Source organism: Stomoxys calcitrans, chromosome 5, assembly GCF_963082655.1.
Source record: "Stomoxys calcitrans chromosome 5, idStoCalc2.1, whole genome shotgun sequence".
NCBI classification, from domain to species: Eukaryota; Metazoa; Arthropoda; class Insecta; order Diptera; family Muscidae; genus Stomoxys; species Stomoxys calcitrans.
The window spans coordinates 147,881,039-147,903,826 of NC_081556.1; the positions used below are offsets into that span (position 1 = coordinate 147,881,039).

Genomic DNA, 22,788 nt, shown 5'->3' on the forward strand with positions numbered 1-22,788 from the left:
TTAGGGTCTTGGGCTCATAAAAACTGTATTTATTATCCGCTTTGGCTGAAATTTGGTACAATGATTTGTGTTGAGATGCGCGACATCTGTGCCGAATATGGTCCAGATCGGTCAGAATCTTAAAATAGCTCCCATATAGACCGATCTCCCGTTTTAAGGTCCTAGGCCCATAAAAAACACATTTATTACCCGATTTCGCTGAAATTTGGTACAATGGCTTATGTTAGGATTCCCGATCTCCATTTTGGATATAGTTCCAATCCGCGTCGAATATGTTTTACATCAGTCGCAGAGGTTAGCATGTCCGCATATGACGCTGAACGCTTGGGTTCGAATCCTGGCGAGACCATAAGGAAAAATTTTCAACAGTGGTTTTCCCCTCCTGATGCTGGCAACATTTGTGAGGTACTTTGCTATGTTAAACTTCTCTCCAAAGAGGTGTCGCACTGCGCCTCGCCATTCGGACTCGGCTATAAAAAAGGAGGCCCCTTATCATTGAGCTTAAACTTGCATTGGACTGCACTCATTGATATGTGAGAAGTTTGGCCCTGTTCCTTAGTGGAATGTTCATGGGCAAAATTTGCAATTTGCGTATCTTTCTATAGGCACCATATAGATCGATCAAGCCCATAAAAGCCACATTTTATACCCGATTTCACTGAAAAGTTAGCATTGTTCAGCCCTTCGATTTTTTTATTTCTTTAGAAAAATTTGTCAAAATTTTATTTCTATAGAAAATTTTATTTCTATAGAAAATGTTGTGAAAATTTTATTTCTATAGAAAATGTTGTCAAAATTTTATTTCTATAGAAAATTTTGTCAACATTTTATTTCTATAGAAAATTTTATCCAAATTTTATTTCTATAGAAAATTTTGTCAAAATTTTATTTCTATAGAAAATTTTATCCAAATTTTATTTGTATAGAAAATTTTGTCAAAATTTTATTTGTATAGAAAATTTTGTCAAAATTTTATTTCTATAGAAAATTTTGTCAAAATTTTATTTGTATAGAAAATTTTGTCAAAATTTTATTTCTATAGAAAATTTTGTCCAAATTTTATTTCTCTAAAAAATGTTGTCAAAATTTTATTTCTATAGAAAATTTTCTCAAAATTTTATTTCTATAGAAAATTTTGCCAAAATTTTATTTCTATAGAAAATTTTGCCAAAATTTTATTTCTATAGAAAATTTTGTCAAAATTTTATTTCTATAGAAAATTTTCTCAAAATTTTATTTCTATAGAAAATTTTCTCAAAATTTTATTTCTATAGAAAATTTTGTCAAAATTTTATTTCTATAGAAAATTTTGTCAAAATTTTATTTCTATAGAAAATTTTGTCAAAATTTTATTTCTATAGAAAATTTTGTCAAAATTTTATTTCTATAGAAAATTTTGTCAAAATTTTATTTCTATAGAAAATTTTGTCAAAATTTTATTTCTATAGAAAATTTTGTCAAAAAATTTTATTTCTATAGAAAATTTTGTCAAAAAATTTTATTTCTATAGAAAATTTTGTCAAAAAATTTTATTTCTATAGAAAATTTTGTCAAAAAATTTTATTTCTATAGAAAATTTTGTCAAAATTTTATTTCTATAGAAAATTTTGTCAAAATTTTATTTCTATAGAAAATTTTGTCAAAATTTTATTTCTATAGAAAATTTTGTCAAAATTTTATTTCTATAGAAAATTTTGTCAAAATTTTATTTCTATAGAAAATTTTGTCAAAATTTTATTTCTATAGAAAATTTTGTCAAAATTTTATTTCTATAGAAAATTTTGTCAAAATTTTATTTCTATAGAAAATTTTGTCAAAATTTTATTTCTATAGAAACTTTTATTTCTATAGAAAATTTTGTCAAAATTTTATTTCTATAGAAAATTTTGTCAAAATTTTATTTCTATAGAAAATTTTGTCAAAATTTTATTTTTGTAGAAAATTTTGTCAAAATTTTATTTCTATAGAAAATTTTGTCAAAATTTTATTTCTATAGAAAATTTTTGACAAAATTTTATTTCTAAAGAAAATTTTGTCAAAATTTTATTAGTATAGAAAATTTTGTCAAAAATTTTATAAAATCATCAATTTTTCTTATATTGTTTTGTTTTTTTATTTGATTGCCATAGCCCATGATTTTTTTGATATTTATTCACCTGTGCTTTATGAATATGTACTTAATTTTTTTGAAAGTTTTTGAAAATTTACCATGGTTTTTTCTTCTTCTTCTTTTCTTTCTTGTTATCTTTCCAAATTGTAATCCACTTGAATGAATGCTACTTCATGTACTCTTACATTTGCCCCTAAAATCTACATGCCAACATACACACACACACACACACATGAATTGCAATGATGATGACAACGATGATGGCTATGATGATTGCGATGCTGGCGATGATGATTGTAATGCTGATGCTGATGATGACGACCACTTCACTCACCATAAGTATTACGAATGCGCTCAACCGATAAAAACCGTGACAAGGATGTTGGGAAATTTTTCGTTCATACCGTACAATTGCTACCCAAGTCCTCGTGTCGTGTTTTGGAAACTATGAAGATTTTGTCTGTCAATTCCGAGAATGAAACCACATTGGCATTCAAGTGTCAGGTAAGTGCTGATGCTGCTTCTACTTCGTTTTCTTCTTCTTCTTCTTCTGCTGCTGCTTTTTTCTTGTTATGCTGCTTAAGCAACAGCCACCTTTGCATTCACCTTGTATGTGTAAATGCTTGTAAAACACATGCATGCACTCTCATCGTGTGTTGTGTTGCTGGTGGTGGGGAAGACTATTTTCGAGAAATGTCATAAGTCCTATTATATGCAGTGGGCTTAAAGTGGAAAAGCAGGAGAAAAAAAAAAACAGCCAATTGATGTACCAAAAGAATAACATGGCATGTAAACAAGTATCTCTCGTCTAAATCGGCTTATATAAGCAATCACACTGAATAATTGCACTATCTAGGGAGGGAAATTAAAAAAAGTGCTTTTCACTCGAAAAGCTACCACAGTTATAAGGTTAGGGCAAATTCGTAGGGACTATTGCTTCATAGGATAGAGAAATGTAAATCAAACTTTGCAGACGAGACGAGCCGAAGACATGCATCCCGAAGACACCCATCCCGACGAGACCCATCTCGAAGACACGCATCCCGAAGATACGCATCCCGAAGACACCCAGCCCGACGAGACCCATCCCGACGAGACCCATCTCGAAGACACCCATCCCGAAGACACCCATCCCGAAGACACCCATCCCGAAGATACGCATCCCGAAGACACGCATCCCAAAGACACGCATCCCGAAGACACGCATCCCAAAGACACCCATCCCGAAGACACACCTATCCCTCAATCCCATGGCAGCCGCTTGTGCGCATCGAATTGACCCGATGGAATCCTTCATCGGCAAGGGCTGCCGCCTCATTTGTGTTCGTCCCTTCTTCGTCATGAGAGGGTCACATCCCGAAGTGCCTACTCACTACGTTTCTGATCCGTGCCGGGATTGAAAAGAACCCCGGAGCTTGGTTCTTTTCGGCTTGCTAGAACCGCCTGCATCATCGGTCGGTGTCGGTGAGGTGTAACCGGTGCATGGAGTGGGTACATTGCCGAACATGCTCTGGCCTTACATCACTACTGTAGTATAGGGACACTGAATATGTTACATGGTACTGTGCGAATATAGACAGCCGTGGGTCACAAGCATCGCCGTCGCACAGTGGGATGGAGGAAAAAAATTAGTGGAAATAAGTCTGCTATTTTGGCAATTTTACATGGTTATATCTGAGATGTTCCAGAGAATCCCAGAATGGGGATATTTTTAAACATCTTTTGTTATCTTCGGACCCTGTTCGGACCCTTTCCGCCAAGTTGGATGAGAATTGCGCCCTCCGGAGGCTCAAGAAGTCAAGATTCCAGATCAGTTTATATGGCAACTATATCAGGTTATGTACCGATTTGCGCCATATTAAGAACAGTTTTTTCAAATTTCAGTCGAATCGGATAAGAATTTCGCCCTCGAGCAGATCAAGAAGTCAAGATCGAAGATCGGTTTATATGGCAGCTATACCAGGTTGTAAACCGGTTTTGACAATACTTCGTACAGTTGTTGAAAGTGATAAGAAAACACCACGTGCAAAAGCCGTTGTACAAAATTTCCGCCAAGTCGGATGAGAATTGCGCCCCCTGGAGGCTCAAGAAGTCAAGATCCCAGATCGGTTTATATGGCAACTATATCAGGTTATGTACCGATTTAAACCATACTTGGTAGAATTGTTGGATATCATAACAAAACACGTCGTGCAAAATTTCATTCCAATTGAATAAGAAATGCGCCCTCTAGAGGCTCAAAAAGTCTGGACCCAAGATCGGATTATATGGCAGCTATATCGGGTTATGAACGGATTTGAACCATACCTAACACAGTTGATGGAAGTGATACCAAAACACCACGTGCAAAATTTCAGTCAAATCGGACGATAATTGCACCCTCTAGAAATCAAGACCCAAGATCGGATTATATGGCAGCTGTAACAGATTATGAACCGATTTGAACCATTCCTAACACAGATGTTGGAAGTGATACCAAAACACCACGTGCAAAATTTCAGTCAAATCGGACGATAATTGCGCCCTCTAGGGGCTCAAGAAGTCAAGACCCAAGATCGGTTAATGTGGCAGCTATACCAGGTTATGAACCGATTTGAACCATTGTTGGATATCATAACAAAACACGTCGTGCAAAATTTCATTCCAATCAAATAAGAAATGCGCCCTCTAGAGGCTCAAGAAGTCAAGACCCAAGATCGGTTTATATGACAGCTATATCAAAACATGGACCGATATGGCCCATTTACAATCCCACCACAAAGAAGCATTTGTACCAAATTTCAAGCGGCTAGCTTTACTCCTTCGAAAGTTAGCGTGCTTTTGACAGACAGACGGACGGACAGACGAACGGACGGACAGACGGACGGACATGGCTAGATCGACATAAAATGTCACGACAATCAAAAAAATATATACATTATGGGGTCTCAGACGAATATTTCGAGTAGTTACAAACCGAATGACGAAATTAGTATACCCCCATCCTTTGGTGGACCGAAAATTACGATCTGGCAGATGCAGCCGCCTTTATTCCTACAGAGCAAGGATTGATCCAGGATGTATGTGCCGATTGTGACCAGGGACCACACGACACACGTCACCTGTTTAACTGTCCAGCCAGACCCACTCGTCTCAGACCCAGACGCCCAGCACCCCATCTAAGTCGCAGAGTTTCTGGATGTGGACACCCAACAGAATCAGGCAGACGAAAGATAGAACACAATACACACTGCTACAACAACAACAACACCCATCCCTTCTATGGACTCATGGTATATACGGGTCCAGCCTGGGTGGAGGTATTGAATGAGAGATATAGGCCTTTGGTTGGTTGCAACGTTTTCAGAGCGATAGCCCTGTCAGATTGACACCATATATGAATATTTTTTGACAAGAATAAACCTTTAATTTTTTACCAGCTTTAGTCTCCCAGCTCTATCTTAAAGAGAACTTCTTAACCCATAAATTCGTATTATATCTCACATTTTTCCCCTGTGATGCCTGTAAAATCTTTATTGAAATGTACAAAAGTTTTAAAATTTCAACCTAACTGGCGAAGCCACATCATAAATCTGTTGGTATCAATCAAGAATTTACGAGTGTTAGCTCGTAAAGCGCTTCTCACATAAAACCATCAGTTTTGATTTAATGACTTATGGCACTCTTGAAAATTCTCGTACTGTGTTCAAATGTTGCTCTCAAAGACAGTGAGATACTCGCATCAGCAAACATACGTGCCGCTTTGTACCGACCAGCCAAACAACCAACCAACCAATGAAACGACGTAAAGTACCACACCTGCCAATGATGAGTGGCTAGAACACCGAAAAAAGTTGTATATTAGTAAATTAAAAAAAAAGTTTGAATGTGTTAGATGTTCTGAAAAATCTTTGTTAATATGGTTATTTTTCAGCGAACTGCTGAGGGCGGTCAATTTGCTAAACTATGGACATAGAAAAATCACAGCAACAAGATCTAGAATCTGAAGAACACAAATGTAATGGGATTTTTCAGCATAGTTTTAAAACGTTTTTAAACACATTTTTTGCTTACAACAGAACAAATTGTTTAAACTTGTATCCCTGATAGGCGACTTACTTACATACTTTAACTGGCTATGACAGAATATTTGTTCCACTAGCCGAACGTAGAATAGCGTTCCAAGCGCCTCGATCTTCTGCGCTCATACTAAAATCTCTGACACCAAGGTTCGAGGTGTCTCCCACAACTTGATCTTTCAATCGGGCTTTTGGTCTTCCCGGTTTGCGTGTACCACCGTGATTGCCTTCAAAAGACTTCTTTGCTGGAGCTTCTTCATCCATTCTGACAACATGACCTGGACAACGCAGCCGCTTTGATGCGTGTAACTATCGTCATACAGCTTCGTGGTTCATAAGTCGCCTATATTATCCGTTAACGCTAACTGCTCCATATATTTTACGAAGAATCTTTCTCTCAAATACTCCAAGCACTGCCTCGTCTGCTTTCACAAGTACCCATGCTTCAGAACCATATAACAGCACGGGTAGTATCAGTGTCTTGTATGCTATCGTTGTCATACAGCTCGTGGTTCATACGTCGCCTATATTATCCGTTAACGCTAACTGCTCCATATATTTTACGAAGAATCTTTCTCTCAAATACTCCAAGCACTGCCTCGTCTGCTTTCACAAGTACCCATGCTTCAGAACCATATAACAGCACGGGTAGTATCAGTGTCTTGTATAGTGTAATCTTCGTCTGTCGAGAGGTGGCCTTGTTTCTAAACTGCTTACTTAGTCCAAAGTAGCATCTGTTTGCCAGTATTATTCTTCGCTTAATCTTAAAACTGGCGTCATTCATTTCGGTTACGGCGGCGGCGAGGTAGATAAAGTTACTGACTATCTCAAAGTTGTGGTTCCCAACTTTCTACATTTTCTTTATCTGCTCGGTTGTGCAAGGCTTTTTGGGAGTTGAAACCATCCATTTCGTCTTATCTCCATTTACTGTCAGACCCATTTTCACTGAATCTCTTTCGATTCTTTCAAAGGCTGCAGTTACTACTTCCGGTGACCGACCAATGATATCGATGTCGTCGGCATAGGCAAGTAGCAGGTGTTCTCTTGTGATTAGTGTGCCATATCTATTCACTTCTGCATCTCGTATAATCTTCTCCAGCAAGGTATTAAAAAGATCACATGGTAGTCTCCTTGTCTGAAACCTCGTTTGGTATTGAATGGTTCGGAGAGATTCTTTCCTATTCTTACTGAGGAACGTGTATCAGCAAGTGTCATCTTGCAGAGTCTTTATAAGATACCAAACTCAAACAAGGCTTGAAATGCCTTTGAACATAAAGGAGTATCGAAGGCGGCTTTGTAGTCAACAAAGAGATGGTAGGTGTTGATTTGTCCTTCTCCGATCTTTTCCAGGATTTTGGGCACTGTGAATATCTGGTCCAGAGTGGATTTACCTGGTCTAAAGCCGCATTGATGCCAATTTTTTGCCCATGAAGTTCCACTAAGGAACAGGGCAAACTTCTCACGTATCACTGAGTCCGATTCATGTTTTAAGCTGAATGATAAGGGGCCTCCTTTTTATAGCCGAGTCCGAACGGCGTGCCGCAGTGCGACACCTCTTTGGAGAGAAGTTTTACATGGCATAGTACCTCACAAATGTTGCCAGCATTAGGAGGGGAAAACCACCGCTGAAATTTTTTTTCTGACAGGAAACGAACCCAGGCTTTCAGCGTTGTAGGCGGACAAGCTAACCTCTGCGCTGGGTGGCCTCCAAAGCCGCATTGATAGGGCCCAATTATCTCATTGACTTTGGGTTTCAATCTTTCACATAGTACGCTCGAGAGTATCTTGTATGCGATGGGGAGGAGACTTATTGCTCTGTATTTGGCACATTGCATCTTGTTACCTTTCTTGTGTACGGGACATAGTATGCTGAGGTTCCAATCATCGGGTATGCGTTCTTCTAGACGGATTGCGCAGATGAGCTGACGCATACTCCTTATCAGCGTGTCGCCTCCGATCTTAAATAGTTCAGCGGGTAACCCGTCGGCTCCTGCTGCCTTGTTGTTCTTTAGTCGGGTTATTGCTACTTGGACCTCATTCTGACTAGGAGGTAAACATTCTATACCATCATCAGGGATTGGTTCTGCGGTATCCTCTTCGCAGGGGTAGTTCCCCAAACACATGGCTCTTCAATTGGATATCAAATTAATTTTTTTCTCTCAAGCACCTTTCGTTTGAGATCTATATTGTCGTGATTAGTCTATAGACCCGTTTGGGGGGTTTTGGAAGGCCCCCGAGGCACCGACCTCAACAATAGAAACCCTGTTTTGTCTCACAGTACAAAAAAAAAATCGAAGGAATCTCATTACTAATCTCCAAAATCTGGGGTTTTTGAAAAATTTGGGTAATGAAAGGTGCTTTTTAGGGCAGGGATGGTACCTCAGACATTTCGATGGATATAGATATCAAATTCGTGCTCCATTCCCAATTTACTTAAATTTGAGCTCCATGTTGCCATGGTCGGTAAAAATGAACCGTTTGGGGGGTGTTTTGGGCCTGGGCCAGGCATCGGCACTTTGTCCTGAAAATAAATATCAAATTCGTTCTTTACTCCCAAATACCGTTGATTTGAGCTCCGTATTTCCATAGTCTGAAAGTAAGTTCAGTTTGCTTTAAGGTGCTGTAGGGCGTACCCCCAAACACTTGTATCCAAAATTGGATAACAAATTCGTTTTTTACTCTCAAATACCTTTCATTTGAGTCCCATATTGTCATAATGGGTCAATTAATCTATTCGACGTAAGTTTAGGAGGAAAAGCGCCACCTAAACTTGAACGGAAATTTTAATGTCATATTCGTAATCTACTCCCGAATACCTTTAATTTGAGTCCCATATTGTCATGATCGTCAAATAAACCTATTTTAAGGGGCTTTGGGGCTGGGGCGGCCCCTCAGGTACTTGGACCCAACTTTTTTTTTATGAAATTCGTACTCTACTCTTGAATATCTTTCATTTGAATCCCATATTGTCCCGATCGGTCCACTTTTATTTTTGGGTAGTGCTTTTGGGGTAAGGGGGAGGGTCGCCCCCCTCCCGATATCAAAAAATTATATAGCCTATGTTTCCTTCCAGACACGATCTGTGAAATTTTTAAGGTAATCGGTTCAGCCGCTTTTGAGTCTATACTGAACAAACAAGCATACAAACAAACACAAAGAGTTTTATTTTATTTTTATGTTTTTTTTTTTAATTTTTTATGATAATTACAATTTTTTTTGAAATATTCACAGTGTATTTGAATGCGTTTGTATGAGAATATTCATCATGTTTGTCCATTAACCCGCATACAAACTCACATACGAGACATGCATTCACTCATCCACCGCATATTTGTGAGTTTCTTGTGAAATGATGCACTTGGCCCCTGTGTTGTGTGTGGCACTCATCATAAAATTCTAAAGTATTTGAAGAGTTTGTGTGCTTGTGTATTTGTATTGCATCCTCTTTGACTCTCTCTCTCTCTCTCTCTTTGAAGCTCTAATGAAGAGAATACCTAAATACTTATGTACATAAAAAATAACTGTGGAGAAACTAATTTTCAAATGCCACAGTAAACAGAATTAGTTAACTGACTTCATTTGTTTTGAATTAGTGTTGAACGATTTATTTGAGTAAATAACCAACGACATTCGTTCCGTTATTTACCCTCAGCTTCTTTTTTCCTTTCTATGTGTGAATGGAAGCAAAGCCATGCAGAGCTAAGGAGAAAACTAGGACACTTATTGATTGTGACATCTTAATAATGACATGTGTGTGTAAGTTGGCCAAATTGAAAGCAAACACCATTTGTCGGGGAAGAAATGCCAAAGAATTTTAAAAGATGTTGAAATGTGACACATTCTGGGGAATGCATTTCTCAATTGGTGTAGCAAAGGTGAATAGGAATGTCTTTGTCAATCGAAGGCGAAAGAAAGAGAGCAAATAAATTGATGACAAAAATTCTGTAGAAATTAAATGTAGACAACATTTTCTAACAAATATTTAACTATGGCAAAATATTCTATAGATATAAAATTTAGATAAAATTTTCTATAGAAATAAAATTTTGACAAAATTTTCTATAGAAATTTTGAAAAATTTAATATGGAAATAAAATTTTGAAAAATTTTCTATAGAAATAAAATGTTGACAAAATTTTCTATAGAAATAAAAGTTTGAAAAATTTTCTATAGAAAACAAATTTTGAAAAAAATTTTCTATAGAAATAAAATTTTGACAAAATTTTCTATAGAAATAAAATTTTGACAAAATTTTCTATAGAAATAAAATTTTGACAAAATTTTCTATAGAAATAAAATTTTGACAAAATTTTCTATAGAAATAAAATTTTGACAAAATTTTCTATAGAAATAAAATTTTGACAAAATTTCCTATAGAAATAAAATTTTAACAAAATTTTCTATAGAAATAAAATTTTGACAAAATTTTCTATAGAAATAAAATTTTGACAAAATTTTCTATAGAAATAAAATTTTGACAAAATTTTCTATAGAAATAAAATTTTGACAAAATTTTCTATAGAAATAAAATTTTGACAAAATTTTCTATAGAAATAAAATTTTGACAAAATTTTCTATAGAAATAAAATTTTGACAAAATTTTCTATAGAAATAAAATTTTGACAAAATTTTCTATAGAAATAAAATTTTGACAAAATTTTCTATAGAAATAAAATTTTGACAAAATTTTCTATAGAAATAAAATTTTGACAAAATTTTCTATAGAAATAAAATTTTGACAAAATTTCCTATAGAAATAAAATTTTAACAAAATTTTCTATAGAAATAAAATTTTGACAAAATTTTCTATAGAAATAAAATTTTGACAAAATTTTCTATAGAAATAAAATTTTGACAAAATTTTCTATAGAAATAAAATTTTGACAAAATTTTCTATAGAAATAAAATTTTGACAAAATTTTCTATAGAAATAAAATTTTGACAAAATTTTCTATAGAAATAAAATTTTGACAAAATTTTCTATAGAAATAAAATTTTGACAAAATTTTCTATAGAAATAAAATTTTGACAAAATTTTCTATAGAAATAAAATTTTGACAAAATTTTCTATAGAAATAAAATTTTGACAAAATTTTCTATAGAAATAAAATTTTGACAAAATTTTCTATAGAAATAAAATTTTGACAAAATTTTCTATAGAAATAAAATTTTGACAAAATTTTCTATAGAAATAAAATTTTGACAAAATTTTCTATAGAAATAAAATTTTGACAAAATTTTCTATAGAAATAAAATTTTGACAAAATTTTCTATAGAAATAAAATTTTGACAAATTTTTTTATAGAAATAAAATTTTGAAAAAATTTTCTACAGAAATAAAATTTTGAAAAAAAATTTCTATAGAAATAAAATTTTTGAAAGAATTCTCTATAGAAAGATTTTGAAAACATTTTCTATAGAAATACAATTTTGAGAAATTTTTATACAAAAATCCAAATTTATAGTTTTTTTTTTTTTTTTTGAAATTGATTTTTGATTTTTATACCCACCACCGAAGGATAAGGGCTATATTTATTTTGTCATTCCATGTTCAACACATCGAAATATCCATTTTCGACCCTATAAAGTATAAATATTCTCGATCAGCGTAAAAATCTAAGACCATCTAGTCATGTCCGTCTGTCTGTTAAAATCATGCTACAATCATTAACAAGTAAGTGCGTGCTAAGTTCGGCCGGGCCGAATCTTATATACCCTCCACCATGGATCGCATTTGTCAAGTTCTTTGCACGGTACCTCTTTTTAGGCAAACAAAAAATATTGAATAAGAACTGTTGTGCTATTGGAGCTACATCAGGTTATAGTCCGATTCGGACCATAAATGAATTGAATGCTGAACATTGTAGAAGTCATTCGGGTAAGAATTGCGTCTTGTAGGGACTTAAAAAGCAAAATCGGGAGATCGGTTTATATGGGAGCTGTATCAAGCTATAGATTGATTTCGACCATATTAGACACGAATGTTGAAGGCAATGAGAGATGAGAATTGCGCCCTCTAGAGGCTCAAAAAGTCAAGATTCCAGATCGGTTTATATGGCAGCTATACCAGGTTATGAACCGATTTGAATCATACTTAGCACAGTTGTTGGAAGTGTTACCCAAACACTACGTGTAAAATTTCAGTCAAATCGGGCGAGAATTGCGCCCTCTAGAGGCTCAAGAAGCAAGATCCCAGATTGGTTTATATGGCAGCTATATCAGGTTAAGTACCGATTTGAACCTAATTTAGCACAGTTGTTGGAAGTCATAACAAATCACGTCGTGCAAAATTTGATTCCAATCGAATAAGAAATGCGCCCGCTAGAGGCTCAAGAAGTCAAGACCCAAGATCGGTTTATATGGCAGCTATATCAGGTTAAGAACCAATTTGAATCATCCTAACAACTGAGTTGTTGGAAGTGATACCAAAACACCACGTACAAAATTTCAGTCAAATCGAACGATAATTGCGCCCTCTAGAGGCTCAAGAAGTCAAGACCCAAGATCGGTTTATATGGCAGCTATATCAAAACATGGACCCATTTGGCCCATTTACAATCCCAACTGACCTACACTAATAAAAAGTATTTGTGCAAAATTTCAAGTGCCTAGCTTTACTCCTTCGAAAGTTAGCGTGTTTTCTTCAGTCAGACAGACGGACGAACATGGGTAGATCGACTTAAAATGACCTGACGATCAATAATATATACACTTTATGGGGTCTCATACCCATATTTGAGGTGCTACAAACAGAATTTTAATTTAAATATTGAGCTGAAACTTTGCACAGATTATTTTTTTATCTATAAGTAGGTTAAGATCGAAGATGGGTTATATGGAACTATATCTTGATATAGCCCCCATATAGACCGATCCGCCGATTTAGGGTCTTGGGCCCATAAAACATTTATTATCCGATTTTGCTGAAATTTTATACAATGAGTTGCGTTAGACCAGTCGACATTTTTCATCAATTTGGCCCAGATCGATTCAGATTTGGAGGTGGTGGTTATCCAAAGTCCAGCCCGGCCGAACTTAACGCCTTTTTATTTGTTTTCTTTCCCTAGTTAAATTCTTTAACCATTTTAAATTCTAAGCCTTTCAGATTCTTGCCACAAAAGAAACTTCCAAGATTGTGGTGTTGATTGACAAAATCGAAACCAAGTTTTGCACTTAACTCTCCATTGGAGATAGCATTAATAAAAGTGCCAATTACATAACAATCAAAGAATTGCAGAAATGAATTTCAGTGCTATACTCATTTTTCGTATCAATTGAATAGACAACCAACCAGGCCAAACAGCCAGCCAGCCAGCTAGGCAGCCTAGTCATCAGGGCAGACCATCCAGCCAATCATGAATGAATGCCAAAGTATGCCAAAGAACAACTGAACTAAATACCATTTTAACAAAAGATAGAGAAACAAGCCTTTCCCATCATTCCCTCCTCCCTCCTATCAATATCGCCGACATCTTGCTCATCAACGTCATCATCATGTTCTTGACAAGTGCCCCCCACAACAATGAGGAGAAAATCCTATGAAATGTCGATATTGCCAAAACATGTATATTGAAAATTGTTTTGTTGGCCCATGAGAAGCTCACAACCAAAAGAAAAACAAAATGGAGGGAAAAAAGCATTGAATACCTCTTAGATTAGGAATTCATTTTAGTTCAATAAAAGCAGATTTTCCTGCACTTTTTTTGATGCTCCAGCATTCCAAAATCCCCAACGCCCCTTAACAACTTTAGTCAAATTCATGTCCAATGCTGTGTCGTCGTTTCGCCTGTCTGTGGGTTTATTTGCCTTGGCAGGATTAGTCTGCAAAACACTGATCTACTCCTTCCTAGTAGTTCAATAACATTTGATATTAAATACAAGTATTATCAGCGTCGAAAGGCTTTTGGAATTGGAAACATTCCATGTTTGGGTGTGGGTTTATCAAAGAAAAATAGGAAAATGTCTTGATAACGTGGCAATAGGGGAAACTATTAACACGCTATAGCATCAATGGGACTAGAAATAAGTTTTAAGGAAAATTTTGTCTAAATTTTATTTTTAAAGAAAATTTTCGTCAAATTTTATTTCTATAGAAAATTTTGTCAACATTTTATTTCTGTAGACAATTTTGTCAAAATTTTTTTTCTATAGAAAATTTTGTCAAAATTTTATTTCTATAGAAAATTTTGTCAAGTTTTTATTTCTATAGAAAATTTTCTCAAAATTTTATTTCTATAGAAAATTTTCTCAAAATTTTATTTCTATAGAAAATTTTGTCAAAATTTTATTTCTATAGAAAATTTTGTCAAAATTTTATTTCTATAGAAAATTTTGTCAAAATTTTATTTCTATAGAAAATTTTGTCAAAATTTTATTTCTATAGAAAATTTTGTCAAAATTTTATTTCTATAGAAAATTTTGTCAAAATTTTATTTCTATAGAAAATTTTGTCAAAATTTTATTTCTATAGAAAATTTTGTCAAAATTTTATTTCTATAGAAAATTTTGTCAAAATTTTATTTCTATAGAAAATTTTGTCAAAATTTTATTTCTATAGAAAATTTTGTCAAAATTTTATTTCTATAGAAAATTTTGTCAAAATTTTATTTCTATAGAAAATTTTGTCAAAATTTTATTTCTATAGAAAATTTTGTCAAAATTTTATTTCTATAGAAAATTTTGTCAAAATTTTATTTCTATAGAAAATTTTGTCAAAATTTTATTTCTATAGAAAATTTTCTCAAAATTTTATTTCAATAGAAATTTTATTTCTTTAGAATCGAATTTATTTGCCCCTTAAGTGATTCTTTGGTTGTTACATAAAGAATGTTTTAATCTAGCATACCCCCCTCCCTTGGTGAAGTATGCAAAAAAAAATTGAGTAATGAAATTTCTTCATTTTTTTGTGGTAAAAGTTCAAGTGCAGCTTGTCAAATATTCGTAGGGAAGATTATCCTCGTCATGGGGGTTACATCTATGTACATGAGTCCACTCATCCTTATCCTTATGAAGATTTCTTAAAGAAAGCAAACATAAGGCTGGCAAAGCTTATGACTGTATGAGGGGGGAGTATGTAGGGAAGGAGGAGGAGGATTGTGAACACACGTTGAGATATTTTGTTCAGCTTCCCGTTTCTCATTTTATTATCCTTCATAAGCTGGCATGTTTACATTTATCTTGAACAACATTTATATTTTTCGGGCAATTTCTTATGCTTGCTCTTATATAAATTTTTTGGTACACAGTTACTTAACATCAACATCACCATCATCATCATCCGTATTCTTATTCACATCCTCTAAAGCTCGTTTTGGGGGTATATTTGCTGCTGATGCTGCTGCTGTTGTTGCACACGTATTGTTGTCAGAAGACGAAGACTAAGCACTTGGAGTTTTATTGCTAAAGTCGTTTGTCTGTTGCTTTGGATATGCAGTGACAACCAAACCAGAGGCTTACACACTGCACTACATTTGAATAGGAGCTAAATGGGAAGTTAAGTAATGAAAAATAGTATTGGGTCCTACACTATGTTCCTAAATGGTCACAGTTTTTATTAAAGTGAATTGGAATTTTTGAATTTTTGTATAAAAAAAGTTATAAAACAAATATTTTTTTAAGGTTTGGTGAAGAAACAAAGGAAATTGTTTTTGCCTTAAGCTGGGTACTCAGTTTTTAGTTGTGAACATTTTCAACAACATATCTTAATTTAAATACTATCCTGCTATTATATTGCAATAGGATTAATTGTGCCTATTTGCTACTTTCAAGTCATTAGCCTAAAAGCATTTTAATTTTTTATTTGCAATTTTTTTTTATATGGAGTTTGGCAGTTGTTCATATGAAAAGCCGAATAGAGTACCAACCCTTACAGTTCAGGTGTAATACGTATGTGATTAAGTTGTGTGTGTGTGAATGCATTAGATCAAGGATAGAAGATGAACGAGAGTAAGAGAGAGAGAGAGAGAGAGAATGTTAGAGATAACTAAACCCATTCAAACAGTCAAGAGTCCGCCTCATAACATTTAACATGCCGCTCTTACTTAAGGTGTAATATGTGAGTCAGTTGTGTGTGTGCATGCATTGTCATAATTCAATAACAACAAATGGACAAGAATAAGAGAGAGATAGAGAGAGAATATTAGAGAAAACTAAACACATGCAAACAGTCAAGAGTCAGCATCATATTGTTTAACATGCTTTTCATATGGAACTCTCATGCCGCTCTTACTTGAGGTGTAATATGTGAGTCAGTTGTATGTGTGCATGTATTGTCATAGTTCAAGAACAACAAATGAACGAGAGGGAGAATATTAGAGATAACTAAACCCAATCAAACAGTCAAGAGTCATATTATTTAACATGCTTTTCATATAGAACTCTCATGCCGCTCTTACTTAAGGTGTAATATGTGAGTCAGTTGTGTGTGTGCTTGCATTGTCATTATTCAAGAACAACAAATGAACAAGAGTAAGAAAGAGAGAGAGAGAGAGAATATTAGAGATTTCTAAACACATTCAAACAGTCAAGAGTCAGCATCATATTATTTAACATGCTTTTCATATGGTACTCTCATGGCGCCCTAAGATATGCAGCAGATGTAGCATGTAAAGGGATCGCAGTTACGATGGCTGAGTAGTCTGGGTAGACATAAGAACTGAGATAACTTCTAAGTAACGAATCGCCTTACACTTGAGGTGAAATATGTGATTGAGTTGTATGTGTAAATGTCATAGGTCAAGAGCAGTAGATAAGTGAGATTATGAGAGATAAAAGTAAGATGTTAGGAAAATATATTTTTATTAATATATATATATTAATTTCACCTCGAAATATGCGTCTGAGACCCCACAAAGTATATATATTTTTTTGATCGTCACGTCATTTTAAGTCTATTTAGCCATGTCCGTCCGTCTGTCTGTCGAAAGCACGCTAACTTTCGAAGGAATAAAGCTCCTTAAAGGAATGTTCATGGGCAAATTTTGCATTTTTTTGCCATATCATCCGTTCTTGGGTCTTGACTTCTTGAGCCTCTAGAGGGCGCAATTCTTGTCCGATTTGACTGAAACTTTGTACGTGGTGTTTTGCTGTCACTTCCAACAACTGCGCTAAGTATCGTTCAAAGCGGTCCATGATTTGATATAGCTGCCATATAAACCGATCTTGGGTCTTGACTTCTTGAGCCTCTAGAGGGCGCAATTCTCGTCCGATTTGACTGAAATTTTGCACGTAGTGTTTGGGTATCACTTCCAATAACCGTATTAAGTACGATTCAAATCGGTTTATAATCTGGTATAGCTGTCATATAAACCGATCTTGGATCTTGACTTCTGAAGCCGCTGGAGGGCGCAATCCTCATGCGATTTGGCTGAAATTTAGCATGAGGTGTTTCATTATGACTTCCAACAACTGTGCTTAGTATGGTGGAAATCGGTACATAACCTGATATAGCTGCCATATAAACCAATCTGGTATATTGACTTCTTGAGCCGCTAGAGGGCGCAATTCTCATGCGATTTGGCTGAAATTTTGCATGAAGTGTTTTGTTACCACTTCCAACAATTGTGCTAAGTATGGCGCAAATCGGTACATAACCTGATATAGCTGACATATAAATCGATCTGGGATTTTGACTTCTTGAGACTCAAGAGGGCGCAATTCTCATCCGATTTGGCTGAAATTTTGCACAACGGCTTCTCTTATGACCTTCAACATACGTGTCCAAATCGGACTATATTTAGATATAGCTGTCATATAAACCGATCTGCCGATATGGGGTCTGAAGCCCATAAAAGCTTTATTTATTACCCGATTTCGCGGAAATTTGAAACAGTGTGCTGTTTTATCCTCCCGACATCCGCCTCAAAAATGTTTTAGATCGAATTATATTTATTGGGTTGCCCAAAAAGTAATTGTGGATTTTTTAAAAGAAAGTAAATGCATTTTTAATAAAACTTGGAATGAACTTTAATCAAATATACTTTTTTTACACTTTTTTCTAAAGCAAGCTAAAAGTAACAGCTGATAACTGACAGAAGAAAGAATGCAATTCCAGAGTCACAAACTGTGAAGAAATTTGTCAACGCCGACTATATGAAAAATCCGCAATTACTTTTTGGGCAACCCATTAGATATTGCTGCCATATAGACCGATCTCCCGATAAAGGGTCTGAAAATTTTTTTTTTTATTTTTTTTTGTTTTTATTTTTGTTATTTTTATTTTTTTGTTTTTTTTTTCATTTTTTTTATAACAATATTATTTTTAATGTTTTTTTTTAATTTTTTATTCTTTATTCCTTTAATTATTTATTTGTTTTAGTTTTTGTCCTTATTCAATTGCTTGGCAGTGTTTGCATTGTTTGTTATATATGTGCTGCACGTATTATTCTAGTTTAGAGTACTTGTTATTATTTTAAATTGTAATGACCACATGCGCATTATGTGACAAACATGCATGTCTTGAGGTATACCTCGGATATTCATAGGGTCATGGATATACACATTATTTAAAACCCACAAAGAGAATACCAAGACAAACAAGTTCATTATATCTGATATAAAAAGACACTAGGGTAAATCGTTATCAGCAAAATTTCTAGACGTTTTGTGTAAAATAGTTTTGTGGTCAAAAGCCCGATTCATTACCAGAGGGAATAAAATTTATTACCTCTCTAGCGTCTGATAGTCCGGTTTCAAACTTTTACAGCACGGCCACGGCCAAATATGTGCTTCTCTTGTCTGGCACTTCCAAATTTCACCTTCGTTTGTTGATCGATATTGATTTTATCGCATGGTTTAAAGATCAATACACAATCCTAACCAGAAAATAACATCCACCATGAGGCTGGAGGATGTCTCATTCCTACCCTATTACCAAATACCTTTCATTCGAGTCTCTTCCTTTTGAGACCGAATGACGGAATTTGCGGAGGCAATGGAATGACCGCTTAAATATTCGGCGACAGATTTGGATGATTAATTTATACACCATTGCAAATTTAGACCACGGACCATTAGTGCTATGCGGTCTGATTCAAATTTTGAGCTCAATGATTTGGGATCACCTTTTTATAGCTGAGTCCGAACGGCTTGCGGCAGGAAGACATCTCTTTGAGGAGAAGTTTTTACATGATTACACCTTTTACATGATAGTAGCTCACAAACGTCGCCAGCATTAGAAGGGCATAACCATCGCAAAAAAATTGCGATGGTTATGATGTTCGGAAATGTGCCATGTTTTGGCAAGCGCAGCAACTCCTTTGCTCTTTCGAGTCAACCTTTTTTTTTGCTTTCGTCTAAGATCGTGTGCCTTTTGGGACTTTTTAGGCATTGCCTTAAGCTCGTTTTTCATTATGTCTTGTATCCTTTCACGAGATATTTGAATTCCAGCTTTGCATTGGCGAACCAATTCAGGTGCTGTTGCAGCTGCTCCACCACCATGGTGGTTGGCAATGCTGCCATTACCATTATAACGATTTATGCTGCCATACACAAGCATTTTGATCACTTTGAGGTGTTTGAGTTCGCCCACAAAGGCCGAGTAATAAACTCAGCAGCAAATGCCAATTCAGGTGCTGTTGCAGCTGCTGCACCACCATGATGGTTGGCAATGCTGCCAGTGCCATTATAACGATTTGTGCTGCGATACACAAACATTTTGTTCACTTTGAGGTGTTTGAGTTCGCTCACAAAGGCCAAGTAATAAACTCAACAACAAATGCCTTTGGTGCCTTATAAACAATATAATGGGCAGCCAATAAAAAAATATAAGGTAGGTGTCACTTAAAGTTTGGCAGACATGCCAGTTTAAAGTTGGTAACACTTTGTGCCAGCTACCCTATACATTTAAGATTCGTGATGTGGATCCAAAATTAGTTTCACGTGCGAAATTTCAGTTGAATCGGACGAGAATAGAGCCCTCTAGAGGCTCAAGAATTTAAAATCCAAGATAAGTTTATATGGCAGCTATATCAAAACATGGACATTATTCCCTCCACCATAGGATAATTTCGTCATTCTGTTTGTAACTACTCGAAATATTCGTTCCAATAAAGTGTATATATTCTTGATCGTCGCGACATTTTATGTCAATCTAGCTATGTCCGTCCGTCCGTCCGCCTGTCCGTCCGTCTGTCTGTCGAAAGCACGCTAACTTCCAAAGGAGTAAAGCTAGCCGCTTAAAATACTTCTTATTAGCGTAGGTCGGTTGGTATTGTAAATGGGCCATATCGGTCCATGTTTTGATATAGCTACCATATAAACCGATCTTGGGTCTTGACTTCTTGAGCCTCTAGGGGGCGCAATTCCTATCCGATTGGAATGAAATTTTGCACGACGTGTTTTGTTATGATATCCAACAACTGTGCCAAGTATGGTTCAAATCGGTCCATAATCTGATATAGCTGTCATATAAACCGATCTTGGGTCTTGACTTCTTGAGCCTCTAGGGGGCGTAATTCCTATCCGATTGGAATGAAATTTTGCACGACGTGTTTTGTTATGATATCCAACAACTGCGCCAAGTATGGTTCAAATCGGTCCATAACCTGATATAGCTGCCATATAAACCGATCTTGGGTCTTGACTTCTTGAGCCTCTAGGGGGCGCAATTCCTATCCGATTGGAATGAAATTTTGCACGACGTGTTTTGTTATGATATCCAACAACTGTGCCATGTAAGGTTCAAATCGGTCCATAACCTGATATAGCTGTCATATAAACCGATCTTGGGTCTTGACTTCTTGAACCTTTAGAGGGCGCAATCGGATAGGAACGATTGGAATGAAATTTTGCACGACTTGTTTTGCTACGATATCCAACAACTGTGCCAAGTATGGTTCAAATCGGTCCATAACCTGATGTAGCTGTCATATAAACTGATCTGGTGACTTGACTTCTTGAACCTTTAGAGGGCGCAATTCCTATTCGATTGGAATGAAATTTTGCACGACTTGTTTTGCTATGATATCCAACAACTGTGCCAAGTATGGTTCAAATCGGTCCATAACCTGATGTAGCTGTCATATAAACTGATCTGGTGACTTGACTTCTTGAGCTTCTAGAGGGTGCAATTCCTATCCGATTTGGCTGAAATTTTGCATGACGTGTTTTATTCTTACTTTCAACAACTGTGTCAAATAAGTTTCAAATCGGTTCATAACCTGATATAGATGCCATATAAAACGATCTGGGATCTTAACTTCTTGAGCCTCTAGAGGTCGCAATTATTATCCGATTTGCCTGAAATTTTGTACGACGGATCCTCTCATGATCATTAACATACGTGTTTATTATGGTCTGAATCGGTCTATAGCCCGATTCAGCTCCCATATAAATCGATCTCTATAGTTTACTTCTTAAACCCCCAAAGGGCGCAATTCTTATTCGAATTGGCTGACATTTTACACAGGTCTCCAACATATAATTTAATTGTGGTCCAAACCGGAACATATCTTGATATCGCTCTAATAGCAGAGCAAATCTTTTCTTATATCCTTTTTTGTCTAAGAAGAGATGCCGGGAAAAGAGCTCGACAAATGCGATCCATGGTGGAGGGTATATAAGATTCGGCCCGGCCGAACTTAGCACGCTTTTACTTGTTATTATTCCTTTGTTTTTCATAGTAGTTCTCATAGTTTGCCGGGGGCGGGTTAGTGGCCCAGCGCCCCAAACGCATGGGTTTTGTGGGATTGCACATGTATCCTTCGTTGTGGCGAGCCGCTTGCTCCAAGATCCGACGCTCGTCTCCAGCCGCCTGTAACCTGGGAACAGACACTGATATTGGCCATTGGTTATTTGAAGGCGCCAATAACTCGCCTTGTCATCTCGAGTATCATTGGCTCTCAGTATTTAATTAAGAGCCAGTGCCACCTGACTCCTCACTGAGACTCTCCCCTTGAAAATTGTTGATTACCCGCGGCCGCATTTGCAGCTACTCCGCATAAAAACCGAGCTTTCCACCATCCGCAACCTGTGGATGCGCCCGGTAGATTTCAGCTAAGCTTCTCGTCGGAACGATGGACACCACACAAGTCGGAGCTCAAAGTTCCAGCCTGTGTGGTGCTCATAGTTATCCCGTGTTGGCCGGGCCACGCACATCACTCCCCTACAACAAAATTACCTAAATAGTGATACACTTTGTCTCGCACCATTTGACTCTCTTACTCTCACCACTAATACTCCCACCTATGGCTTTGCATTCACACACATAACGGATGCTTTAGAAAAAACCAACAATTTGGTGTGTTTATGCTTTAAAATTAATTCCTCATTTTCATGGTTTTTCTTAAAGAAAATTAAATTTTCATATATATTCCATGCTTCTCTGGAATAATATCTTTCGATTGATGCCAATTTCATTAAAATTCATTCCGACGTTTGGCCGTAATATGGTTGCGGATGGTGGAAGCTGCCCATGATAACGATGGACACCACACAAGTCGAAGCTCAAAGTTCCAGCCTGTGTGGTGCTCATAGTTATCCAGTATCAGCCGGGTTTATTTTATTTTATTTATTTATTTTTTGCTTATTATATTTTACTTTGTTTTATTTAATTTAATTTAATTTAATTTAATTTAATTTAATTTAATTTAATTTAATTTAATTTAATTTAATTTAATTTAA

General features: G+C 35.6%; 1 protein-coding gene across 1 annotated transcript in view; it reads left to right on the forward strand.

The window, feature by feature from the left end:
• The window catches only part of LOC106085193 (tripeptidyl-peptidase 2), a 237,803-nt gene that overhangs the window by 57,072 nt on the left and 157,943 nt on the right, over nt 1-22,788 (forward strand). Inside the window, exon 12 of the mRNA XM_059368489.1 lies at nt 2,451-2,614. Within this exon, the coding sequence (XP_059224472.1) occupies nt 2,451-2,614 (164 nt within the window). The remainder of the gene's footprint in view (nt 1-2,450; nt 2,615-22,788) is intronic.